We start from the raw sequence: 27544 nt of genomic DNA on the forward strand, positions 1-27544 counted from the left end.
GAAGGGGGGGGAAAGAAGGGGAAAGGGGCCGTGTGGTGGACACAAACACTGAACACTGCTGTGGACTACAAAATTAGAGCTCAGACAGACTCACAGGGACTGGGTGTAAAGTTCTGCAACCCTAAATATCTGTGGGAAGGAAGAAACAAGATAGGAGAAAAAGAATTGGGCTAAAGATTAAGTCAGAAACAAGGGGGTGGGTTGTGTTTTGTTTTGTTGGTTGGTTTGTTGGTTTTTGGGGGTTTTAATCATTTCATCTTTATATCACTCCCCCTGGCATAAAAGAATCCAAAATAAGGGGTTAATAAAATGCAATAATTTATGACTTCTTCAAATAGACAGGGTCTACTTTGCCCATGTCACTAAAATGTAGATAAATGACAGATAAAAGAGAACAGGTCCAACATGGGCTTTAGCTGTTTTACTAGAATTATTTAACTTCCAATATTTTTAAACCTATGGGCAGGAATCAGATATTTGTGTTATGAGAGAAAGAAAAACAACCAACCAAAACTAAAAACCTTAACACAATTTATACTCTCAGACACTGAAAGCAGCCAGAATGCCATATTATCCTCATGATTATTTAGGATTTTTTAGTTTTAATATGTGCCTTGAATGATAAGCAACAAGAACAATGACAAAAAAAAAAAAAAAGAGAAAAGCAACACAGAAATGACTGCTGAGTTTGGAAGGGACACTTACGCCCTGTACACCTCTTCCAGTGCTCTTGTCCCACTGTCAGCAGCTCTTTAACTCCATCATCCATTGCTTTGGTGAACCTACCCACTGCATCACATTTCTGTTCTCTGTGGCATTTGGAAAAAGCAAAACCAAAAAGCAGTTTAACAGATGCATTATGCTAACTTTAAACACAATACTGAAATGTTTAGGAGTGTCAACTAGTTCTTAAAAAAAAATTAAAAAAAAAATCAGAGAAATAAATTAATTCCTTGAAATCTCTGCTTTTTCACTGAGGTCAGAATTTCCCTCTTCAGATACAGACATTTTTCATTTTATTTCCATGGATTCCAGATATTAGACTCATACTGTATGTGCAGCATTACTTACATGTATTCTACAGAAACATGGTTTTCCTCCATGGTCAACCTACAGTTATCCTAAGCTACTTGATAAGGCCAGCACATTTGGGAACTGTTCACAATTGAAGGATTAAAGATCAAAATACGCTTCCAATATAAATATATTGGAATTGTATTTATATTATATAAATAATATATAAAACAGAAGTCCATAGGACCTGCTAGTACTTGTTCTTGTCAACTCGTTTTTCACGAACTTTTTTAGGTTCAGTATTCAGCCACTGAAGTCAGAGACACCACAAGGAGCTCTACCAAGCTTGGGATGGGGTGGGGGGTTTGATATGAAAATCTCATATTCAAAAAAATTTTCAGCTCTGCATTGATGAGTACTTTTTCAAATACATGAATACGTGTGCGTGTTTACTGTTCTAGTTTTATATTAGCCTCATGACATAAAACTGATACCAAACATAACATGCGTGCAAAAAGAAACCACCTTACATTTCTACCATGTCCAAGTCAGGAGCTTCTGGCTCCATCGTAGAAAAGATCATGACTCCTACGGTTTCATCTTTTTCTGCCTTCCGCTTTCCAGTTTTCCACTCCTTAAGGAAACAAACAAACAAACAACAAACCCACAAAGTTTGGTCACCACTGTTCCTGCATCTTTAAGGGCATGCACTTAAGCAGTGAATGTAATGTTCAGGAGACAGGAGAATAGACACCCATAAATTAAAACCTTTCAAATGAAAGTTTCAGTGGGGCCAAGGTTTTTTTAAAGTTCCCCTCCCTCCTCCTTGTGCAATTTTCTTTCCGGATTCTAGGATAAACAGACTCTTCTTGTGTATTACTGAAATACAGTGTAAGAGCAATTATATTCAGCTGTCTCTGCACATGTGATAGTGCTGGTATCAGAAGCTCCTCAAGAAGATCATGAGACTATTAAGCAATTGCCATACTAAGTTCTTCGTGGGAAGCAGATAAAAAGGGTAAAAATTCCACACGGATTGCAACATCTTCTCTGTTTATATCAGTTCATAAGTTAGCTGCTAAGAACTGCTGACTAGCTAGCACAATTATACAACTCCCCACTGGCCATCCACACAGCACTTCACTAGGACTGCTACTTACTATGTTGTTAAGCCTCTACGTACAGGATCACAATAATTCTTGTTGGAAGTGGCATCAGGAGGTTTGTAGTCCACTCTGCTACTCAAAAATAATCAGCTGTGACCTTAGTTACTCAGGGCTTTACCCAGCCTAGTCCTAAAACTTCCAAGGTTCACTTACTTTTTCAGCAAAATCTGTATGTATTTAGAAGTATGACTGCTTTGAGGAGAAAGCAGCAGAGTTTTCCTCTTTATTTCCTCATCGGTACATACCCAAATTAGTAACAGAGCTGGAGTTCAGTCATGAAGAAACCAGTTTTTACTGAAGGGGAAGATATTGAAACCTTTTTAAAAAGCTGGGGGGTCGGGGTAGGAGCATGCCAGGCCACAGGCATAAAAAAAAGCTGGTTCTATCAGGTAAGACTGCAGCATGCTGCTATTACAACCCATTCCAGTGAAAACTCTTGGGGTCCAACAGAGACAGATCAGGGCAACAGCCAAAAGAGCCATTATATGTCCCAACTCTGCTGGAGGACACAAACTGCCCTTAAAGGACTGGCAACAAAGCTACTTTAAGGAGCCCACCTCTGTTGGGACAGCACTTGGCATTCCACACAGGCAACTTTGTGCATTGTTTTGAACCATCAGCTAAGTTAGTAAAGCCAGCTGAGTGTCCAGCCCATCACTTCTGCCCTCAGTGGGGCAGGCAAATGAGAAGGCAACAAAGCTGAACTCTCCCTTTGAGGAGAGATGGGGGGCAGAGATGGGGAGCAGCAATTCCTCAATCTCAGTCTGTGTTGCAACTTCATTTCCTACCTTCTCATCTCGGAAATTGAGGAATTGCTGGAAAACTTCACTTTCTGAGACAACAGGATGGCGACACATCCTCGTCATCCAAGCTTGCAGTCTCTCCATACGCATTTTGATAAATTCTTCTTCAAAACGACCTGTGATACATTGAGGAATAGTTGTTACATTTCATTTCTACTCTGATACCTCAGCTTTTCCAAGAAAGGAAAAAAAAATATTAAACAGAATCTGGAATTATTAACCGTTTAATGACTCAGAACTTACAAGAAAGAAACATTACACTGACAACTCAGAACTTTAAATTACAGTATATAGGTTATCGACGAAGAGTACTCCTCCTTTTAAAAGCAGCCAGGAAATACTAAATAAACTTAATATCCACTGTCAATTCAAATAATTTTTTTGGGAAAAAAAAAAAAGAAGATTAATGAACTTTAAGAAGGAAAAATTAGGTATTCAGATGAAGAGAGAAGCTAGGCACAGGCTTGGAATGCAGATGTTTTTCTGATCCAGCCTAGTAAATCCTAGGTCAATGTAACACTCAAAAGTTTTGGGGAAAAAAGGAACTACTTACTTCCCAAGCTGTCATGTCCTAGCTAACAAAGCATTTGAAACTGGACTGCTCAGATATGAACAGCAGATTTAAAAAAGCAGTACCTCCCAAAAACATATTTCTATTTAACTAAATGAATGTGTTGGGACACCACCACCCCCACCCCCCTCAAAAAAAAAAAACAAACAAAAAAACCCAGTAAATCATATGTATAAACTGGTTAAATACATACATGTAAGACTAATTGGGGTTTTTTGGTAGTTAAGAGCTTTTTAATACAAACTATTTAAAAAGTAACTCTCTCTTTTTAAACCAGTAGTGCATCATCATTGTGTATTTAAGCACCTTTTAGTTTTAGCACAGACTTTGAGAATCTTTTCCAATTAAAAAAAAAAAAAACCACCACACAGCACCAGACTTGCAAAGCATGCATTTGAAAGGCGTAAGATTCCTCCAGCACCCCTAATTTCCACAGCAGGGCACACAAACCTTGAACGTGCGTACTCTTCCAATATAGTTCCACTGTATAGTTACTATGGCAGCAGCTCCATATGGTTGAGGCTTTTATGGTTTTTGTTGTTGGTTGGGTTTTTTTTTTTAATTTCAAATACGGAAAGTAGCAAGAGAAGCAGGTAAAGAACACAACAGGTTGTAAATAAAGTTTGGGTATGTGTATATTTGCTGCTGGGTGCGGGGTGGGGAATAAAATCAAGTGCTGTGGAAGTGACATTATAGAACCTGCAGTAATAACTTGTTCTACCCTTACTCTACACTGAAATCTCTGCAGCATAAGGAATGTATGACAACAGGAACAGTAAAATTTGGAAGTTACATGCTGGTCATTAGGCACGTCCTCACCAGCAAAATCATGATCCTGAGCTAAGTGAGACTATCTGTAAAGAGTCTTGCTGTGCCAAGTCTAATGGACAGAAACATTTCTCTAGACAGTCTTTGGAAAAAAACTCCTAAACACAATGAAAAATAAGCACTTTTTTTCCCCAGAGTTTCCCACAATGTTTCAAAAAAGAGAACAAGCAGTATGCCTTTTTCTTTTCTTCCCCCTATAACCTCTCCCATAGACTCCGGAAGACTGAAAACCACAAGCAAGGTTTAGCTGTGATGCCAAACTCTTGAGTCTTTTAAAATACAGTTACAATAAAATGTAGACATCCCATCAGGTCTTCTGGTTTCCTTTTAGTCCACATGCACATGTTTAAGCAAAAATACTGGCGAATTCTAACTATAAGAGTAAGCGGAGAGGAGGGGAGGAAGTTGCTTCCTCACTTTTCAGTTTCCTCGGCATTTATCCCAGCATCCGCATCAATGCTTAGCTTTCTTCAACACAGCAGAGCTACCGCATTTTCAGTGATGCTCACAGCCACATGGCTGGCGACATGCCGGCTTTTGGCTGTCTGTCTGTCTTAAAGGCTGTATAAAAATCTTACCAGAAAACACACAAGTGGAAATAGGCAAAAGTAATGCATTTCCCTCATAGTCAGGTGCCTGTTCTTTTCTTCACATGCACTCCAGCACACCCTTGTAAGAAGGAAGCCAGACACTACTGGAAATGCAGAGGGGTTGCCCTATTCAGTCACAATGACTGAACTCATTGGCAATCTCACTTTTCTTGAAGTCAAAACAAAAGACTTCCAAAGGCTTCAGAGAGTTTGGTCAAGCTGAACCGATATCAAACCACAGCAGAATGTTATACAAATGAAAGATGCTTTCTAAATCAGGTGTGAAATCAAGCAACAGGAGAAACAGCTGCAACGTTTTAGTTGCGAGCAAACACACCCAGTTTGTGGGGGATGCTCCCTCTCCTCTGGGAGCGTTGTTTCCAAGCTCCTACTGTGTAACACATTTGCAACCAAATGCCAAAAACCCAAATTCACCACCAAAACCCAACAACAACTGCACCCCATCCCCACCCCCAAAACCTATTTCTCCAGCAAATATGGAACAGAAGTAGTCCTCTTCTCTCCAGTAATAAAATATTCTCTTCTATAGTAACTAGGGTTTGTCTTTTTTTTTTTTTTTTTTTTTTAAAGTCAGTGGACTAGATAAGTAAACCTGAGTTCTGAAATTATGCTCTTTGTGCTGATAGGCCATCACAACTCAATTTTTGAATGGTGAAATGTTGGAGGGTTTTTTATACCTTCTTTTAATGTAATAGAAAAAAACCCAAACAGTAAGAAATAACTGAACCTTGTAAAAAAAGTGATCTTATTTCCCATCCCATGAATTCACAGCCAGGAATAGTTAGTTACCTGTTACTTGCTTGTCTGGAAGAGATGGGATTGGAATGGCTAATCCAAATTTAACCAGGAGACGCTCATACAACCAGTCAAAGTGCTTGTATCTGTGGTTGACAGACCGATTAGTGTTCTGTAAGAGAAACACAACTCTGAATTTTGACAGGCATCTACAGATAGTGACTTGAAACAAGTGTGACCAGAACAGCAAGTACGTGGAATGTAAACTTAAAAAGTATGGTTTAGAACCTTGAATCTGTAATTACAGAACTTGAAATGACTACAGCAAAGTAACTCCTTGAGAGTGGGGGCAGGGGAAGAAAGTGCCAACTGCCACTTACTCTTACAACCCTGTTTCCAAGTCACACAAACTGCATTACTTATATGTACAAATTACCCATATTAGTGAGAGAGAAGGTTGTGTGTGTCAGATACACTTACAGTACAGGTCAGCTGATATTCAATGTAGCTCTTGAGACCATACATTTTAGAGCCTTTTTTGGGATCTGCCACCACACAGTCAAATGTAGAGGTAGGATAAACCCACATTGGGCCATAATCACCAATCTGTAAGAAATTGCAAATATTATCTTTAAATACATCATGTTGTGCTAGCTGCAAACAAGGAGACAAATACTTTCTCTCTTCACTTGAAAGTTTCCACTGATTTCAGCGAGAGCTTGATAATCAGGAAGAGAGGGATTTCTTGCAACCAGAAATGATAAACACAACTGTGGTCAATTGTATTCTGTATTTTACATTTTTTCCCAAAAAGTAAAGGAATGGTAAATTCTAGGGATTGCTACTTCAATCACATTTTACTAGAACAGTATATATCTAGAAGAGTTCATTTCTTTAGATGACCTGACCATCATGGCTGAATATTGCAAACCTTTATGATTGTAGCTCCTATATATAACTACCAAGATAACTAACAGAGAGCATAACGGATTTGCACTGCCACTCAATCCCAAAAAGGCTTATTTTTCATGATCACAGTTAATGCAGATCCAGCATGAGAGGAAAAAAAACCAACCACAACAAAACCACCCCAAAATAAACCAAAACAAAACCCACGGGGGGGGGGAACAAAAAAAAACCCCCGGGGGGGGGGGGGGAATCGAAATCAGCACACTTGAAAGAAAGGAGGAGTTAAGACCTGACCCTGAAAAGTCCCTCAATGTTATGACTCAATGTAGTCTACCACAACATTAAAATACTGAAATAGTACACAGTTTTATTATGACAGTTTTACTTCTAATTATATGTTCAGTATCATTTTCTTCTGACCCCAATACTTACAGCAACCCTGACACTGAAGTTAAATTGTGGAAAAAAGGAAGGGTGGAGAAGATTAAAAAAGAAAACAAAAAACTCCAACCCCAATACAAACCACACCACCCCCACACAAAAACTACCCACACATCCCCAACTTACAATAATGGGAATTTTCTCTTTGGGTTTTGCTAGCTGCTTTGCCAACAGATACTGTTCCATCCCAGGTTTTGCAAATCCAGGAAATCTAACAATAAAACAAAGTGGTAAGTTTATTCTGTATTTTCCTTCCTCTTACATATGCAGAACTACCTGCTACTATAGGAAAAAACCCTTAGGATTTCTCAAGTTCAGAAACTAATTGATGTGGATTACTTAAACAACCAACATTTGACCTGAAAGAGCAGGAAAGTTCTAGCTACTGACCTCTGGCTTTTATCTGTGTAATACAGGTCCCTTCTTTCAGGGCAAAGTACCTATTTGGGCTCTGCAGCCCATCAAAGCAAACGTTAACAGGAGGACACAAAGCAACATCTGCCACTCCACTGCAGCCCACCCTCTCTGGAAATGCACATGCACACACACCATCCTGCCCTTTTGGATGACGAGAATTCATCTGAATGAATGACAAAACTGCAGACTTATCAAGTGCTTCTAAATAGGAGTTATGTTAAATAATTTACCCACCAATCAGAAAGGAACTCACACAAAAATCACTGTAATGTCCTTCAAGTCTGTGTAAAATTTTACAAAAAGCAAATGGTGGTTCTCTTTCTAATGAGGATGATATTTAGCCCTTCGAGTACTGTCAATCTACCACCTGCTTGCAGAAACACAAGTAGGACTTACATCACAGACAAACACCACTCTTAAATAAGGTATGTTTATGCTGGTTATACTAAATAGGTTTGCGACAAGTGGATGCCACATGATGCAAAGGTACTGTTGCAAAACTGGATAAAACCTCCCCTGATGAACAAAATCAACTGGCCCTGCATGACTCATTGTTGACTTTAGTTACCTGCCTGAAGAAACCATTATTCTACAACCCTTTTCTGCTTTGCTTTCACTGCTTAAAGATTGCCCACAGCAGCTTCTCAGAGTAAGCGTAGTTTTAGAATAAAACATTAAGTTTTAAGGAGATAATGGTACTATAACCCTGACAAAGCTTCATACTACTGTTTTTTATCCAAAAAGCAAGCTTTCTGTGGCCCAAGAATCAACCTGGGTGATGCACAGACACAGGAGAGAGCAGAACTTTACCCCCCTCCTAGCAACTCAAATTGCTCACAGACTCTGGGACAGCATGTCTGATCAGTCTCGCTGTATGGACAAGCTGTCCATCACCTTTCGTTTTCACTAAACACATAGAGTTAAGACAGTTAAATTTTAAAGACTAGTAAGTTCACAAGTTTACACCTTGCAAAAGTGTCATTTGCCTGTATAACACCTCCAAAAATTACACAGCTTTGTCACATTATTTCAGGCTTTCATGATCTATGTTCTCTGATCACACAGGGAGAATGCTGAGCTACAAATCCATCTCCACTTTTACCTTAAAACTGTAATATTTACATTGCATATTTCGAGAAGATTGAATGCATATTTCGAGAAGATTGAATGCATATTTCGAGAAGATTGAACAGTCACACATTTACACATCTTGAAAAATTAAAATTCTCTTCATTATGTATATTTGCCCCGCATTTTCCATTACTTGTTAAGTGGTAACTTCATAGCAGCTGCACGAGAATTTCCACGCTGGACCCCCCCAGCCTCTGATGCCTCAGTCTCCTTGTAACCAAGGTAAGACGGTGAAGTTGATTTTGGGTCATCCCAGTCATCATCCCAATCATCTTCATCAGCAGCTGCTGAAGTACAGGAGGGGACAGCGGGGTACAGAAAGAAGAAAGTTAAATATTCTCCTCTTTATAGGCAGAAACAGCTACCTCAGCACTCATACATAAATAATCAACAAGGTAATATATTAAGAGCTAATTCAGCATTTATTTTATGATTTCTCCTCAATTACCACCATCCTCACCAAATACAACCTGCAAAACGCTACACTAGAAATCCACTGGGAGGGGAAGTAGGAAGAAAAAAAAAAACCAAACCAGATGAGATGCTGGTGTGTTAAGATGAATTCGATAGTGTTCCATACTCAGACTCCCCGTTAGCATTCCCCAGTTCTGAGTTCTCTTAATTTAGGCCTTTACTACAAAAAGATAGCCTTCTCAATGGCTAGACATCTCCTAAAATTAAGGACTTAGGAGACTATTTTCCCACAGGCGTGAGGGTACAAAATCAAAAGGTGTTGAAGTTCCAGTTACACAAGCTGTACAACATACCTGAGAACAGACCCTGTATGCATGACTTTGGCTTGTCACATTTCCATACAAGTTTGAGGTGCCTGTTACTGTGGATCTGATTTTTTTTAATATAATTCATAAATAACTATTATTTTAGTGTCCAGTTTACCCATGTGGCAATGTGCTATTATGAAGACGGGTTTGTTTTTTAAATAAGCCATGTTCTGTATTGATGAAAGCTTAAGTAATTCTTACTTCTACTGCCCACCTCCTCTAATGTATCAAAAAAAAAAAGAACATTATTAGCACACCTGGTCCTTGATATGCCTGTGGATGACCAAATGCTGCTGCTGTGTCCCAGTTATTTGAAGCACTGTTTCTCTGGCCAGCTGCACTTTCAGGTTTTGTTGCCCAGCTGTCAACAGCATTTCCACTATCCCAGTTCCCAGACTTCCCAATATTCCAGCTGGACCAAGGATCACCAGAATTGTTTGCCTATATCATGTAAAAACAAAAATAAAGAAGAAATTGTTGAAGAAACAGTAATGACCATGTAACTTTCTTCTTGAATTCTTTGATGTCCTGCTGACAGGCTATGAGTTTGAATTCAGCACTGCACTTGTTCAACTTCAGAGCAGCTGCCAAATCTTACCTTCCCAGCTACACAGCTCTGAAATGCAGTAAGCACCTGGAAGAACCCATCAGCTTTCCAGCAATGTGACACCAATACATACTAATAAGGGTGTTACCGCGCCTCAGGGAAATTAAACTATTTGGTCCAACAGTGTTAGGAAGCACTCTTCCCCACAGTAATTATTTTACACCAACACCCTAAGTATGGTGCACGTGAACTATTAATTACATAAAGCCACGGACTAATTAGCACATTTAAAACAGAAACTCAGAGTCAAGGATTAGTTTCTTTCAAATGCTTACTTTATCAAACTCAGATTAGTAGCTTTACTAAAAGCAAATCATAAATTGCCCACCCACACCATCACTACTGGTGTGACAGTTAGGGAGTTAAGCCTAACTTGTTCAGCTTCCCTGTCACAAGGCAAGGGAAGGAAACAAACATCTGCCAGGGAACAGTCTGGCATTTCCCTGTAGACCTACTCTCAGCATAAGCTCCTGGTGAAGGTAATCACACATACCCCTTGTGATGATGCTGCTGTGGAGGTGGAAACCTCAGTGAGAGTGCAGAGCAGACATGTCTCAAACTACTCATCAATTTGTCAAGTTCATCTGTCAGTAAGTTGGATTAACAGCTTAGCAACCTGCTCAGCTCCTTGATTTTAACAGTACACTTTGAAAAAGCACTGACTAGTTAAGTGCAGTCTACTCCAGCCAGTGCAAAGACTAGCAGGCAGAAAGAAAAAAAGCCCCACACAAATCAAAACACACACACACAAGTATAGGAGGAATGAGGAGAAAAAGGGGAAGGAAAGCAAACAAAGCCTACAAAGCTTGCCTTGTTCAGCAGAGGGAGAACCTGAGTTTTGTAGAAGTCTCAAAGCCTACAGAAGCCAGATCTCTTTTTTTTTTTAATCATGAAGCAGCATATCAAAGGGATGTCTAAGAGAAATTGATTTCTATTAGACTGTAACATTTACATGACCCTTAGAACATTTGCCAGTACAGAAAATTTAATAAAACACCCACTAAAAGCCAAATTATTTTCTGCAAAAACACTGAATGTTTGTTTCTTACACAAATACGTTAAAAAGGTACCTGCTACTCCACACTCCATTCTTCTTCACTAAAATTCACTCCTCTCATTTCAACTTTGAGATACTACTTAGGAATAAGCGTTCTCACTTCAGTTTTTCCTAAAGTACAGTTGTCTGACAGTCAGATTTCACAGATAATATCAAACTTTCAAGAATAAAATGCTGTTGATAAGCGTATAACACCTGTTATTTAAGTAGAGAATCCCCAGGATCTGGAAATTAAGACCAAGCCCCCAAGATGGGGGGAGGAGGGGAAATCACCATTTGAAAGACCCATGAGACTCAGCAGGTGTCTAGTAGGAGAGATTATGCAGACAACTTCTGTAATGATAATTTGGGGGACTTTTTGGGGGATGCAAGAACACTACTCCCTAAGGGAGCAGTACCACTGAGGTCTACTTAATTCTTGGATAGTTGATATACAGTGTTACTCTCAGCAGTTACAAACAAGTTGCTGGCAGCTTGTACCAGCCTGCTTTTCCTATGATGTTCACCTGATACGAGTTTATGTAAAGAGGAAAAATAAACCTACATGCCATCAGTCAGAGTTTTTCATCTTTGCTAAAGGCAAACACACACGCTGGGGCCCAACTACAAGAGAAACTGTGTCTGTTCCTAACATAGAGCACCAAGAAAAGAATAGTTTGCATAATGTTAATTTGCATATACTTCTGCAATATATATGTTGTGCTGATCAGTGGCAAATGAAAGCCCAGAAGTGGGATGATTGCCAAAAGGCTGAGTAAAGTTTTCCTCTTCTCTGCAGTTCATGTGAAATCCGGTACATAAGTGGGTGGCAAAGAAACCTTAAAATCTGCTTCAAAACAAGGGGTAGGCAATAACATTAACACTGGGTACACTACTAAAGAATGATTGTCAAGAGCGATCATCACCAAACTTGAAAACAGTTGCTGATACACAATGCTGCAAGGGGAAAAGGATTACTTAAACTGCCCTCTCATCTGTCTCATCTCTGTGTACCTATATGAAAGCACTATTCAAATCACAAAATTTAACTTCTGTGGTGTCCAAGAAAGCTCTGGCGTAAGCTCTTGCCCCCAGGTATATCGCTCACAGGCTATAAAAAGGGGTGGGATATGCTAGTCCCACTCAGCTCCATTCAGCCCATGGTTCAGCTCCATTCAGCCCATTCAGGTCGACATGTCTTTCTAAGGCACTGGGGAAGAAGGTAAGAGATGGGTTAGGAGTGTACATAGAAAACACCTCTCAAAGAACATTTACTGGTCACCTTTCATCTCTCTAAAATGTTTGCTTACATACACACACACAGTGGACACTATTAAGCAGTAGCCAAAAATGAGTAAATGTGGAGAAGGGTGCAGGAATCCAGCCTGCCATCCCCAAGGTCCCATAGCACTGTGGAGGGCCAAGTAAAGACACAACATTTATTAAAAGGCTAATCTCAGCTCTGGTCAGCAGTTTTGTGGATCCTGGCTGCTGACAAATTCTGTGAGAAACTATTTATGTGGCTTAGCTCTGGCTGAATAAACCCTAATTAAGCCACCAAGTATTTTGTAAGTGATTAAATTACATGTTCTCTCACCTTTGGTTTTCCATAACCAAAATTGACAATCCTCTGATCTGTCTTTAATCAGCACAAAAAAGATGAAGAGTCCTTGCAAGAAGCTGTTATTTAATCAATATACCATGATATAGCATACCTAACATCCAAGTATGTAAGCAACCTCAAATGCAAAACACACAACATGAAATGCCACACCATGCATAATTAAGAAACTAATCAACCTTTAAATGAAACATTGTATCTCTTTGCTCAGGGTATACAAAGATTATGTTCCTTAAAGGCAGCTGATCTTCCCTTTTGTAGACTTGCTCACCCCCACTGTTCAAGAAAAACCACCACAAAAAGGCTATCTGGGAATAGACAAGAGAGGGAACACATTACTAAATATTTTAAGTCTTCCATTAAGGGCAGATTCACACTCACTATCGAAAGAGATCACTACTGGTAGAGGGGCTGGGGGAAGTCTAGTATGTTTGTAAAGATCAAATTATAGCTGAATGAGAAAAAATTCTGCAACGGGAAAATCTCAGCTTGGGGGTGGAATGTCAGTATCTTTACCAAATGCATCATGAATTAAACAGGAAGAAGTGACACTTTACAATTTTCCAGAGAATGCAAAGTTACAGACAGTAAAGCTAAGATAAGTCACTGAGGCATTTCTCTGCACTGGCAAAAAAAAAAAAAAATTTTTTTTTTTTTTTGACCTCTTGGCCAACTAAGTTGTTCCTAGCAGACTCCTTTCTCATATTTCTGGATGCTCTTGCTGGACGAACAGATTCATTCTACTCCTGAAGGACAAAAGCCAAAACAAACACAGTGTTCAGATGCTAAAGCTAAGTTGAATACCTAAAAAGATCTAGCTACCTGCAATCAAAACTTATGGCCTCCAACTGTAAAAAAACCCCACACCTTGAAATCTACTGAGAGGCAGAAGCCATGCTGAAGCAGTGAGTAGAGAAAATAAGCCTGACCAGATAAAGGGAAGCCCAGGACTGCCAAAGCTGCAATGAGAAGTGTTATGCCCCTGAAGAGGGGTTGAGAAGAGACAGCACAGAGGAATGGCAGAAAAGACAAGAAAAGTCATGGTGGCTCAGCTGAATAGCTTGCAAGAACAAACACACCTCTGCAGTTTTATAGCTGTGGTAGTTACCTACATGGAGACAAAGCCTTAGGCATACTCAGAAATTACACTAAACTCACCTTCTCTGGATAACAGTACCTGAATAGGCACATTAAAAATGTGAATATAGACAGTCACCCTAAAAATTAAGCTTTTTTCCTCCAGGAAGAAATGTGAAGGGCTAAAATCCTCCTCTGCAGCAATCAATCACAGAACTGCATTCACTGTGCTGTATTTACCACAAGCAAGCATGCGCATGAGCAGATACTGACTTAACTGCCATGCCCATGATATTTTATGCCCCAGCTTTCTTCCTAGTAAATTGTGGTCCTGGATACTTTCACTCCTGAAGGAAGGCCCTCTTTTCTACTGTACCATTTAAGCATGTTTTTTCCTCAAAGAAATCCTCTAGGAAAAGCAAGAGTAGAGATGGGCTATACTTTGACCAGCCTTATGGACTCTCATATTAAAATGTTCCTGTGGATTTCCTGAATCCTGGGGAGCACAGGAAAGCAACAGTAGAGCAGACCTCCAGAAGCAGCTGGCAAGGACACAGCAGCAATGCTGCTCACAGAACCAATTTCTCCCTCGGTTGCTGATGTCATCTTGCTTCCTTCCAAAGAAAACCATTACTCAGCACCTCCACTTCCAACCCCACTGCCCCCTTTATAAACTAGTCCCTGAAAAGGAACTGGGCTTTGCCCACTCATGAACCACAAAATGCCAGGGCACACCCACTGGACACTCCTTGCTTCCAGCAGGAAAACACTCCAAACCACTGGTGGAAGAACTACCATGAAGAACAGAGCAGTTAGCTTTGTTCTTTCCCCACTTCCAATCCCATTTCCTTACCTATAAGGTTATTCACAGCCAAAGTGGACTAGAGGCTGCACTGCTCTGCACACTGCAGGCACAGGATTCCCACCTTCCGCGCTGCCAGCGCACACTGCTGGCTCATGTTCAGTTTTTCGTCTTCCAGTACCCCCAAATCCTTCTCCTCAAAGCTGCTCTCTATCCTCGTCTTCTCTTGAGCTGATTTCAATCCCTAATGATTTCTTCTTGAAACACAGATGAGAAATTTCAGACAGTTTTCCAAGCAGCAGTCACAGCAATCCCAGAAATGGAAGAAAGACTCCCTGTTCCTCTTTGCTGTTCTCTAGATATCCCAGGACCAGGCTACAACAGTTAAACAAGGCTCTAGCCTTCCTTTTTGGGAAAAGCACTCTGTATTTTTGTTTGGGAACAGGGGACAGGAGTTTCCCTTGTTGCTTCCTTTGGGGAGGAATTGAATATTATTACTGGCTAGGGCTTTTCAGCTTACCATTTTCGGTGACAAACGCCAATGATTCCACCTTAAAATAAGAAGTGCTCCATGAACAAACAACAAATTAAATCAGAAAGGAAACTATACACTGCAGTAAGACCCCTGGTGGATTGTGGCCACTGCAAGAGTGGAAATGAGTAGGAACACACATAGAGATGACAAGATTGTCACCCTTGGCAAGCTAAAATATTCTTTATGTAGTCAATGGCAAAATACAAGACCACAAGGCTACCTCACAAAGCAAGGACTCAAATGAAAAAAAAGCTGCAAGAGCACAAACACTCCTAACTGTGCAAAACTGACTTGATAGTCATATGTTTTGCCTGAAGGTATGGGTATAGACCACAGGTGAGGAGTGATCACAGTACTACAGTTAAACAACTTCCTGCCCCAAGCCTTTGCATTGCACTAGGACACTCCCCAAAAAAGCTCAAGACAGCTCCACAGTTGGAATTGGTACAATCACTGTCATATGTTGGACAGCTATTTTTTTAGTATCGGCATGCGATTCATTTCAAAGCAAGCAATCCACTGTTTCCAGTACTGTATGGGAGTCGCAGTGTGGTCCTTGGCTTAGACAAGAATTGGTCACAAATCACAGTTACTGGTCTGAATGCAATATTGCAATTGAGGTGGGGAGAGGGAGGAAGGAGTTGCTTTCAAATTACATGTAGCAACGGAGGATGTTATAGTGTCATTATCTGTAAGAGGAACTAAGTTACTAATCATGAAAGTCAAACTAGCATAAAACACTCTGGGTTGGTTGTTTGGTTTTTTTTTTCCCCTCCTTCTGAACAGTTCTAACCCACCAGTTTTGCTTCTACTTCTTTTTAGATCTCTCTTGTACTATGCCCTTCTAGACATGACTTACGCACACAGAGGCCTATTTACACTTACTCTTGGAATCGTGTATGTTTATGCAGAGCTTAAGGCTCATTAGTCAAGGAAGCAATAATTTCCAAAAATTCATAAACAACTGTAATTTTAACTTCCCTGAAACCTATCTGTGTATTTTATAAGATAATTTAGCATACTAGTGTAACAAGACAAACTGGACTCAACCAAAATTGGGTGAGTCACATCTCCTGTGACAATACTTCTACTTTAGTAAACACACAGCAATGTCAGAGACTGGAACTGCTGTTACAGGAATGCAGTAACACACACGTCAAAATTTCCACAGAAGTAGAATACTGTGCTCTTAAGAGCACTATATTTATTTTTTTCAATCTTATTGCTGCTCATAGCAGTTCGGAGGGAGTTAATAGTATACAAATTTAACAATGATAGTTTGCCTCTCCAGCACCAAGTTGCAAAGAGCGGAAAAGATACAAAGTAAAGATCTGGGAACAGCTTCCTTAGTGTGTTCCTTAAGCACGTTCAAAAACTTAGGTCTGTACACCAGGTAACTTAAGAGTTGTCTCAGCTCCCATACACCAAACGAGGTGTTTTTACTGCTAATTATTCATCCAGCCTATAAAGAAGTCCCACAGTTTTCTGAAGAGAAAGCATTATCTACACATAAGACAGTCTACTTACTTTCATATCCTTCAACAACTGTGTAGCGTCTTACCTTTCCTCTACTGTGAGAGGAAGTATCCCGAGTGATTTCACACTTATTACTGGATAAAACACTACAAACATGAGAGGTTTCTGTTGGTTGCTTCCTGTATCTACTCCTGGGCCCTTGCTGCCCTGCCCACAACTTAACTGAAGACACAAAAGGTGGATTCACTGAGGTCACACCGGAATTAACCGACAAATCTGCAATTCACAAAACCGTGAACTCTGAGGATACGTGTTTTTTCCAGAACTAAGGAGAACTCTACTGTCATCTCCATACAGAAGCAGACTTGGCAGTGATTCGAGAATCAGTGTCAAGAAAAGGGAACAAACTCCTCTACAGATGCAACTTATGGTTAGTTACAAGACCTATTTTTATATTAAATACTGTGAAGCCACATCTACAGCTGTTGCATCAGCACTGCTGGCAATCCACTTCCACTCTGAAAGAGACTGGCAGTACTCCACTTCAATTTCATTTATACATTTTTAATACTAGTTTTCTGTTCTCCAGAGAGATGGGAGGAGGTTGGAGAGGGAGAAAGGAGGGGACGAGGCTAGACTTTAAGCTCTAGAGGGGAGGAGAAAGCATGCAGACTAAAATATATAATATACTGAAATTTACAGCATTTCTATCCTACAGTCAAACATGCATGTTATGTAGGCTGTAAATAGCTGGACTACACTATGGCTAATTGTACATACAGTTTGTTTACAGACCACTAATGAGACTATTGTACAGATAAAAGATGTTTAGCTTTTTAATAAGGAGAACTACTATGACCGAATATAGTTGTAATTTAGATGAAATATCAATAACAGATAAAATGTTTTAAAAAGTTATGAAAAAGTGTCAGTTTTCCATTTTAACAATAGTGTTTAAGTTAGGGAAATGAAAAACCACCAAAGTTGTGGTTTAAAATGAAGAAATAGACCATCACTGTTAAAACAGCAGTTTCTGAACCTGAAACACATGCAAAATAAATGCAAATACATCTGACTTGAAAAGCACTAGTCTCGATCACCAAAATAAAACAAAAACCCTCAAGAACAGTTGGAGAGTACTCAATGAATTTCACATTAATGCTTGCACTCCCATACATTATTATGAAGGTTCCAAATGCCACCACGCTAACAACCTCTTGGTCAACTGCAACAAGAAGCACTACTTTAAGAATTGTGAAACAGGACATCCATTGTTGCTACAGTCCCTGGAAGCAATTCAGCATCAAAAAAATACAAGAGAAAAATGTATCAGTCATTTTTCATCAGAAAGGAGAAAAATTGTGTTCAGTGTATTTCAGGATGTTTACTCAGTTTACCCTGCCATTGTCTATATTCACTTCAGCGCAATTATTTCCAGTGTTGTTCTTGTACCAGAAGAGTTTACAGGTAACTTGCTTTAATGTATATTTCTATTCTAACAAACAGAAAGAACCTAAGAGCTGATGTACTTACTCACTGCTGTTCCAAATGATAGTCTAAAATTAGCAACCCGTATTGCTGTTCAGAGAAACGGTGGAGTGACAGAAAAGAAAGATTTCTCATTCCCTTTGCTTCCACTGTCCAAGGGCTACAAGGTCAAAACAGCATGAGACCCATACAAAAGCCATGCAACAGCCTCCATCTTTGGCAACTGAAGGTTACTTGAAGTGTTATTTTGTTGAATAATTTTTAAAGGCTTTTCAGATATTAAACCACAAATGTTATGGGCAGCTGGAACATTAAATTCTCCTATCAGCTTTTCTTCTACTGAGTGTAAAAATAGTCACTTTGAGTCGTGGTTTTTTCCTTGTTTGTGTCATTAGCTTCATTGCCTCCTCTGACTGCCTTCATCTCCCCAGTGTCTTCTACAAGTAGCTCTTTAAAAGAGCAGCTGCAAGCTTTACCAAGGCAGCCATTGCTGGGACAATACTGATGTAAGGAATGAGCTGGGGAAGAATAAACTGCCAAGGGCTGTGCAGAATTTTTCTCTTCTCCTTAGGAGGTACCTCTGTGTGCTGCTTTTCTATTGTCACTTCATGTCTGTGGCAAACCCAGGTAAGGTACAGCACCAGAAGTGTGGCTGAGGACGTTATATGTTTCTCAGTGAAGAAAAGGAAGTAAGAGCAGCTGCTTTTAGTTACTGCTTATTAATTACTTTCCAAGAGATTATTTACTGAGCAACAACCAAAAACCTTCTTAGAAAAGGACAGGCAGGGAGTAGGGCAGCGCATGAGATGATGATGTTTTCTTAACACCAAGAAGTTATGAATTCCAGACTAGGAAATCAAAAGCCTCTTGTTTGCTCAGAAAAAAAAGGAGGGGGAAAAAAAAAAGGATGGGTATAGAGAGAGGAGGGACGTAAGTTTTATTTTGAGAGAGATATGCATGCATAGACACTGATCTGGGACAACTGTAATGATTCTGAAGAAATCTACTACTGAAGTAAGGCAGTCACCCCCCAAGACCTATCAGGGCACATGAAGATATGCCAGCAAAATTTATAATGTACAAAGCTAAAGAATAAATTTGTTGGGAATTTTAAGCCCTGCAGAAGCACGTTGCCATTTGAGATACATTTCTAAACTAATAAGCTAACCAGTTCAGAACTTTGAATGCAAACTTTGTCTATAACTCTTTTTTTCTGTCCTAGTTTCATTTTTAAATATAACTGGTTGTACTGGTTTTGGCTGGGACAGAGTTAATTTTCTTCAAAGTAGCTGTTAAGGTGGTATGTTTTCAATTTGCGCTGAAAACAGCCTTGATAACACAGAGATGTTTTAGTTACTGCTGAACAGTAATTGCACAGTGTCAAGGCCTTGTCTGTCTCCACTACTATCCCAGCAGTGAGTAGCTGGAGGTGCACAAGATATGGGGAGGGGACACAGCCAGGATAGCAGACCTCAACTGGCCAAAGGGACATTCCATCACATATGACATCGTGCTCAGCAGTATGTGCTACAGGGAAAAAAAAGGAAGCGGGTAAGTCATGCGTGATGGAGCCCTGCTTTCCTGGGGTCAGCTAAACGCCAGCCTGCCAACGGGAAGTGATGAATGAATCCTTATTTTGCTTTGCTTGCGTGCACATGTTTTGCTTTACGTATTAAACTGTCTTTATCCCAACCCACAAGTTCCCACACTTTTACGATTCAGATAGTCTCCTCTGTCCCACAGGAGGAGTGAGCGAGCGAGCGGATGAGCTGCTGGCCAGGGTTAAACCATGACATGGTGGTTTGACTGGTCTCTTAAAAAAGAAAAAAAAACACAAAACAACCAACAACCCCACACCCACACATTTCAACTCATCCAGATTTATTATTTTTAATAAGGCTTGGTACTGAAAGACTATGCAACAACCTTTTATTTTAAAAACAAAACAAAAAAACACTTAAAAGAATAGAAGGAAAACTAGGAGTTAAAACTACTGGAATTGGGTAAGGGGGGTATTGTGTAATTATGTATGTTAAAGTGACTTAATGTTTACAGAATGTAATGTCTTCAATACTTTCGTAGTAAGAAAAAACCCAAAACATCATGTTCTTCTTGTAATAAACTTCTAGGACCCCATGTTACTATGAAATATAAGAGCACGAAACACCAGCATTTAAGAATGCTGCAATCACTTATTCAGTCCACTAGATTATGTCTATGAATGTTTTGGTTCCCATTACTATGCCACCTCCCGCATTGATTCACTGTACATTCACATCCAATTTGTAATTTTTTTTGCTCCCCATAGCCTGAACACAAAAGTTTAATTTAAGATTAAATGATTTGTATATTGACCTAATCATTCCTTTCAAGTGCCTTAATGAGCAAGTCAATTGCTTGCAACTGTGCATCTGAACACAGATCAATCCAAAGTGCTGGGAGTGAAACTCATGTTAAGCAATGTAAATGCTAGCATAACCAAATGCAGAGCAACACATTTAGGAAGAAGGATCATACCCACAAAGCAGAAGATCACATTCTTATAAGCTCTAAGAAAGAAGCCAGTATGCAGTGGATGAGCGACCAGTATAACCTCCTGATGCAACATTATAGGAATCAATGCAATTTTTCACTATATTGGGCTTTTCTACACCAGAAGAGCAACATCAAACCTCTTCGACATCACATGATGTACACAGGAGCAATGCACGCATTTTACAGACAAGTCACAAGATCAAACAGACTGCAGAAGAAAGCTCTCGAGGGCAAGTGCCTTACACAAGACAGAACAAACAGACGGAATTCCTTAAGATGACAACTAGCCATATAATTTTTTTAAGGAGAAAATACCATGCGTTATAGAGCTCTATGACCTGGGGAGAAAGGCCTAACAGCCCAAAATGCAAGCCAGACTTCTCAGTATACCAATTAACTTCCTGCTAGCAATAAGCCACTGGAACAAACCACCAGATGTACATCAGAAGCTGAAGAAACTGGCTCTCAATTCAAGATTTGTTGGTCTTCTAGAAAATACATACAGCTAAACTGCAGTTACTGCACTCAGTTAAAGAGAAAAAAATTCAGAAAATGGAAATAGCTTATGACAAAATCCTGACCACACAACAGTATGGTTCCTGTTGTGAAAAAACAGGAAAACAGAAGACCCAAACACACTAGCCTGAAGAAATTTGCTTCCCTCACATCTTGCATGGCCTTGGCTGGATCCAGGTGCACACTATCCTCCTCACTCTCCTATTAATATTAGCAGTATAGTTTTACTGTAGTACACTATGGTACCCTGGTTCTTCCAACTGTCTCACACAGCACTGAGAGGCTAATGGAGAGGAACGGGATACTTACAGGAATAAGGCGCTGAAACAGATGGGAAGCTGTTCAGTGAAGTTATTTCTTTCCAAAATTTAAGACGAAACTGCAATTTGTATGGATCACAGGGCCAGTACACTCCTGATCCTGTGTATATTGTGTTACAAAGTGACCATATTTTCAACCTTTTCCCTCCTCTAAGCAATGCAACTTTGAAAACTAGATTGCCCTAGTAATTCTGTATTATTTAGGATATAATAGAGAGCTTTAACCTTTCCTCATATGTAGGCAAGGGTTGTTTTCTTCCCTTCTCCAGGCACAAGTACGTTGCATTAAGTGCAGATCAACCTCTGATAGATGCCTCTATCACCATTCAAAATACTGCATGTTCATTTTGATAGTAAGTAGTTCTTCCTAGGCCAGATTAAGTGATACACTTCTCTTCCTTCAGAAAGAAGAGATACTGTTTATTCCCTCAGAAGAGAAACAGTATTTGAATTTGACAGAGGTGGCTGCTACAAATATTTCAAGCTTATCCAGAAGTAAAGCTTGGCTAGAAATACTATGAGAGGAAAAAATGGGGCAAGGGTAACAGAGCAGAAGAGATGAGGTTCCCACTCTACATTAAAAATTACTGTAAATTTTCCTGAGTGAAAATGCTATAATCAATGTTTTTGGCTCAGTCTGACATGAAATTAATGAGACATTTCAAGAGTTCTGCGTTTAACCTAAATATTAACTGGGCATCAATTAAAAAAAAAAGTTAGTGACAAACAGTGAAACAGTCACAGTGAGCTCTGGAGGTGTCACTGTACACATGATCACAGCATCACAATCCTGGCATTGTCCAGATGAACACAAGGAAGCACAAATCAAACACTACACCATCAATTAACTGTTACATCCACTGTCATACAAGAGTGCCCCATGTACAGTTTCAAGAGATTCCACTTCATGTCAAAGCCCTGTGTTGCACTTTACAAAGAAAACTAATAACTGATATTTAACTGACCCACAAACCAGGTGTGTGTCCCCAGCTGCTATGATAAGTAAAGCATTTACTTGCCAACACAAGACCGTTGCATGCTGCTGTTGGGAAAAGCAGATTTTGTTCCTCTGTTGACCTGTGGACTTTGAAATGTTCAACTGTTCCTACACGTGGAACATGCAGCAGTCGGCAGACCATAATAACCAGCCTGTGTTTAAGATAATGTATGTCTTCAGATATCTAACCTGAGACTAAATACTTGCTGCTGAATGGAGTGACACGCTGGGCATAAAGCAATGAATGGGGGGGGAGGGAGGCAGGGGGAGAAGGAAACCATTCTTCCAGCAAAAACCAAGTCAGCCTCCTCGCCAACTGATTCAGGCAATGCCTGAACTTGCTTCATCTTTTTTACTCAAAGAAACAACTTCTGAAATTCTGAAAAATATAAATACCCATTCACTCTGGCTGATGATGCACGGATCACCCAATTGTAGCAGACATTTTAAAAAAAGTTACAGTTCCTCAAGAAGGTTAGCATGCTAATACAAGTAGTTTGAAAATAAAGTAAATTTGCCATGAGTGTAGTTAGCCAGAGCTGAGGTACAAACAGAGATTGAGGTAGTTGCAGATTTATGACTGCAGGCTGGAAAGAATAAAAATGCTCTGCTCTGGCAAGTGTTAGAATACTAATTTTTCCAGCAGGGACAGTAGCTGAACAGACACCCATATCACTAATATTCAACAGAAGTGTTCCCTAATGAAAACAGTTACATGAATTAGTACTTTTATGAGGGTTCACAAATATGGTACAGCACAACTGAAGAGTGCAAGCAGTTATGTCAACAGAACCCATCACGCCCACTGTGCCTGAAAAACCTGGAGACATACCTGATTAGTGCTTTTTGCAGCGGAATTGGTCTGAGCTGTATTTGAAGAAAGGGAATCAAAAAAGGCTTGGTCAGCTAATGAGTTACCGCAGCTAATTCCATCTTTTGCACCTTCGGTTATAATCTGAAACGGAAAGAGTTACAAGACATTTTTAATGCTTCCATTAATCAAATTACACTGCTTATCATGTATAATCATCCTAACATTCACATCACTTGATGTTAAGATGGTTGCATATAACCTTTTCGAATTCAAATGGGAATAGTACCTTTTACAAGAAGCTGATGCGAGAATCAACTTCCACAACAGATAGAACTGGTTTGCGCTATCACAGTGTAACATACAAGACTGTTGTGGCAGTGAACACCTAACTATAAATTTACTGGGGATTAACAAGGCTGTTTGTTAACATTACTGCTTGGAGACTGGGAACTCAATACTCAGAGATCATTTTGGGTCAGCAAGTTTGGAGAGCCAAAAGCTAGTAGACCATGAGCTAACCAACTGCAGACAAAAAATGAGGTTATGTGAACAAGCAACCTCCCTTCACCACCAGCCCCATCCCCCACCTTTTTTTTTTTTTTAAATAAACACAGCACTGATGAAGGAAGGGAAGCACATGCCTTATGTGGAGGCTGCAGGAATTACAGCCAGAGCCTTCACCTAACTGGCAACCTGCAGACAGACACTGGCCCCTCCAAGAGTGAACTGGATTCCAATCTTTGCATTGAGACCCCATTCCATCACCACCCCATACCAGCAGTCTTTAAAGAAAGAGCAGATCAACACACACTGAAGAGACAGCAAAGGCCCTCAGGAAACGATGAGACAAGCAGGCTCTGGATTTGGAATCCCATATCCTGAGCCCCAGAAATGGGGTTCAATTCCAGATTTGTAAGTGTGTGGCAAACAAGCCACAGCAACACTAGAGTAAGCTTCCATTATGCATTTCACATCCACATCTGTATCTCCAGACAGGAAAACAAAAAAATTACTGGGTCATAAGACCCCCCCTTTAAAACCAGAAACAGACTCAAAACAGACTCTGCAGATCAGCAGTATTCACTATAGACAACCTTATTTTGTTATATTTCTTGGGAAATCACTAAGAAGCACAGTGGCTTTGGATGGCATGCTTGCACTGGTCCCAAAGCCAGCTGCAGTTGCTACAATGACATTATATATTCCAAGCTTTAACACTGGAAGTATTAAGTTTGAGCATTACAGTCTGATCAGTAAACCAGAGGATGGCCTTTTCAGTAGTTCTGCTTTCCTAGTGCAGAGCAGTATAGCAGTCACTTACCTCAACGTAATCTGTGGGAACGAGTCCTCTCTCGCCTTGGCTGTTTTTTCCTTCTAACCAGCCTCCACCTACATCCTAAAAGAAGTAATAATATAGAAATAGTTTTGCTAGATGGATCACACAGCATGCTTTAAACAGCTCAGTAAGAAGCACTGTCTTGGTGTCAAAAGCAACGTCGGAATAGAGTTATGACTGTATGACCATGAACGAACTTCCTTAAGTCTGCTGAAGCAGCAGATCCTCATTTAAGCAGAACACAGACCATGCTTGCTTCACACAGCTATTATGGACTTCAAATTTAATAGGCGTGAGGGAAGAAAGGTTGATTTTCAGCACTTTTGATCACTTGTGAAACCACTGTCCATTGTCTGGACACAGACTGCGTCAAAACACAGTTATTAGTATGCTATTTCCAAAGCATTAATTTTATTCCATGGATTATAAAGAAACAAGACTACAGGAATTAAGCTATTGGTAATATCTGTAAAATCCTTACTATACTTACTGAACGTGCAGAGGTGTGAGATGATTGGGAGCTATAACCCAGAAAGATTATCCTGAATACTCCTAAATTGAGAGGCACATACCATGCAAGATCTGGAGACTCTCTAGTTTACATTTCATTTCAGAAGCAGGTCTACTGCTACTAGTTTGGAAAGAACTAACAGTTCAGTTCTGATCTTGGTGGGGCATCCTGTTACTGTTTTTTTAACATACATACACTAAGAAACCTGTGCTTGCTGTTAAAGTCAGTTCCAGGACAACATTATGTGGAGTAACTCAAGTTTTGTTTTAAGTCAAGCTGTTCCTTGAATGCACAGATACATGTCAAGCTAATCCACAGCTGAAAATTGGAATCACATACGCTAGACAGCAATTACTCAATTTCTGGGATTTTTTTAATTTGCTTTTTAATAGATGCATTTGTTTATTCACAGTGCTGTTCTTTCCCTTGGAAATTTTATGTAATCCTGCACATAGTAAGAAGTGTGCTTATGCATTCAATATTTTAAACAGAATTTGAAATCAGTTATTTCAATTGCCACACAATTGCTAACTCACCTACCCTCCTCTCTCCCTCAGTGCAGGAAGAGAGTTAGACGAAAAGACAAGGAAAGCTCGTAAAGTTGATATAAGAACTATTTAATAATATAAATGAAAATCATAGTGATACTAACAGTACTACTACTACTACTAAGTAATTCAAATAATAGAAAATAGAACATATGATACAGTAGCTCACCACCCACCAACTGACACACAGCCAGGTCCCAGAGCATCAAGCAGTCCCAGAGCCTGAGAGCCCCAGAGTGGGAAAGAAAACTCACTACAAAAGTGACTACCAATCCACTAACAAAAGAAAACTTCTCCCCTGCTAACAACCCTTCCAAACACTAACAAAAGGAACTAAGGACCCAGCTGTCAAGCTAGCCCAAAGCCTTAACAACTCCCCCAGGCCACTTCCTCACATCAGAGCTGCACATGTGCCCTGAGCCTGACCACGGCATGGCTGCTCTGGGCCAGCAAGCACTGCGCAGAAAAGGAGCTCGTTCCTGTCTAAAACCAGGAGATGTACCTAAAGATGCACTCGAACACAGAAGAAACCAGGCATCTTTGATTGTTAATTCAACTAGCTTGGTTAAGCTGAAAAAGCAATGACATCTTGAGCCACAAATTGCATTTATGCCACTGCACTTAACAGGAATCATCAGTGGACTTTCATGACTTATGCTACTGCTGTCTAAACGCACAATATCAAATCAAGAGCCTTTGTGGCAATCTATCCCACAGTTCAATCATGAACAGCATAAAATTAAATTTTACTTGGTTTTAAGAACATTGCCTTAACACACAGATGTCTTGTTCAGCAAGAACAAGCTTAGAACTGGTAAGCTATGTAGTCCTCCTTTTTTGAAACAGCATTAATCCTGAACTCCTCTATAATGTCACCTCTGCCACAGCACAGCATCATGTCCAAGAGGGTGCTAGTTCCATTAAATATCTGCTTCAAATATTTTAAGGTCAGTAGAACTAAAAATCATCAGGATCACGCATGACTATGCTCTTCAAAGAATTAGCTCATTCTGCAAAACTCGCATTTCCTATACAACCAGATAAATAAAACTGGCATCAAGATGAGGTAGGGTTTGTCTGGATGTGTTTTAAAAGGAAAGTCTACTCACTAAGCCACACAAAAATCAAAAGCAGAAACTAACACTTACCTTGATACCAAGAGTAAGAATTATACACGAGAATAAAAATGCACTCAAACCCAAGCTGTACATGCAAATCAAATGTCAGTGCTCAAAGGTACTATTAATTTAAGAACTCCTTGACATTATTACCATAGTATCATTTCTTCCCTGTACCTTATCCATACTGCTTTAATTATGAAATGACACACAAATTCAGTAACAAATTTTGCAGCAAGTTTTTGATTTGGAACACTGAAGTCACTGATTGAAAAACAATCAAAACCGAGAAGGGAGCTGGCATGTCAGGTTTAAATGCAAGTGGCAAGCATCTGCAAGATGATATACACACAAAACATGGAACATAAAGCACACAAGAAGAACACCACACTCAAATGTAAAGGGTATCACCATGATTAGCTCCTTCCTCTGCCCTGACACTCAGCCCTATTTAGGTGGGAACAAAGCTGAGCAAACTCCTAAGGGTGTAGACACAAGCGGAGAAGAGAGTGTGCCTGTCCACAAAAACCTGTCCTCCTAAACCACTCAGTGCATTTGTTTCCACAAAACTATTAGGATATTCTTTGTGTTTAGTTTATTCGCTACTTCTTCAGGGGAGGGCAGACAGGGCTTTCAGATGTTACCTAGCACCTTTCTGCTTCCACCAGCAAGAAGGTCAGGAGAGCACACTGATGCCTTGATCCCATCTTGGTTCTCTTACCGGATTGGTAATTACGATGATCTCTCCTTCAGTGACGGTCAGCTCGTTGTTTCCAGGCTCAGCCGCAAAATCATACAT

At 39.9% G+C, this 27544-nt stretch overlaps 1 protein-coding gene across 1 annotated transcript; it reads right to left on the reverse strand.

Annotated features, from left to right (window-relative positions):
• Positions 1 to 705: 705 nt before the first annotated feature.
• On the reverse strand, positions 706 to 27544 carry SNX9 (sorting nexin 9; the record flags this gene model as incomplete). The annotated part of the gene is made up of 11 exons (XM_010148838.1): positions 27467 to 27544; positions 24554 to 24628; positions 23251 to 23373; positions 9666 to 9849; positions 8760 to 8913; positions 7205 to 7289; positions 6209 to 6334; positions 5783 to 5900; positions 2969 to 3099; positions 1545 to 1648; positions 706 to 809 (listed from the first exon to the last, which is right to left on the reverse strand). Coding segments are annotated over exons 1-11 (1282 nt in total), but the record flags the coding sequence as incomplete, so codon positions are not given.

Source organism: Eurypyga helias, unplaced genomic scaffold (assembly GCF_000690775.1).
Source record: "Eurypyga helias isolate BGI_N326 unplaced genomic scaffold, ASM69077v1 scaffold6533, whole genome shotgun sequence".
Taxonomy (NCBI): domain Eukaryota; kingdom Metazoa; phylum Chordata; class Aves; order Eurypygiformes; family Eurypygidae; genus Eurypyga; species Eurypyga helias.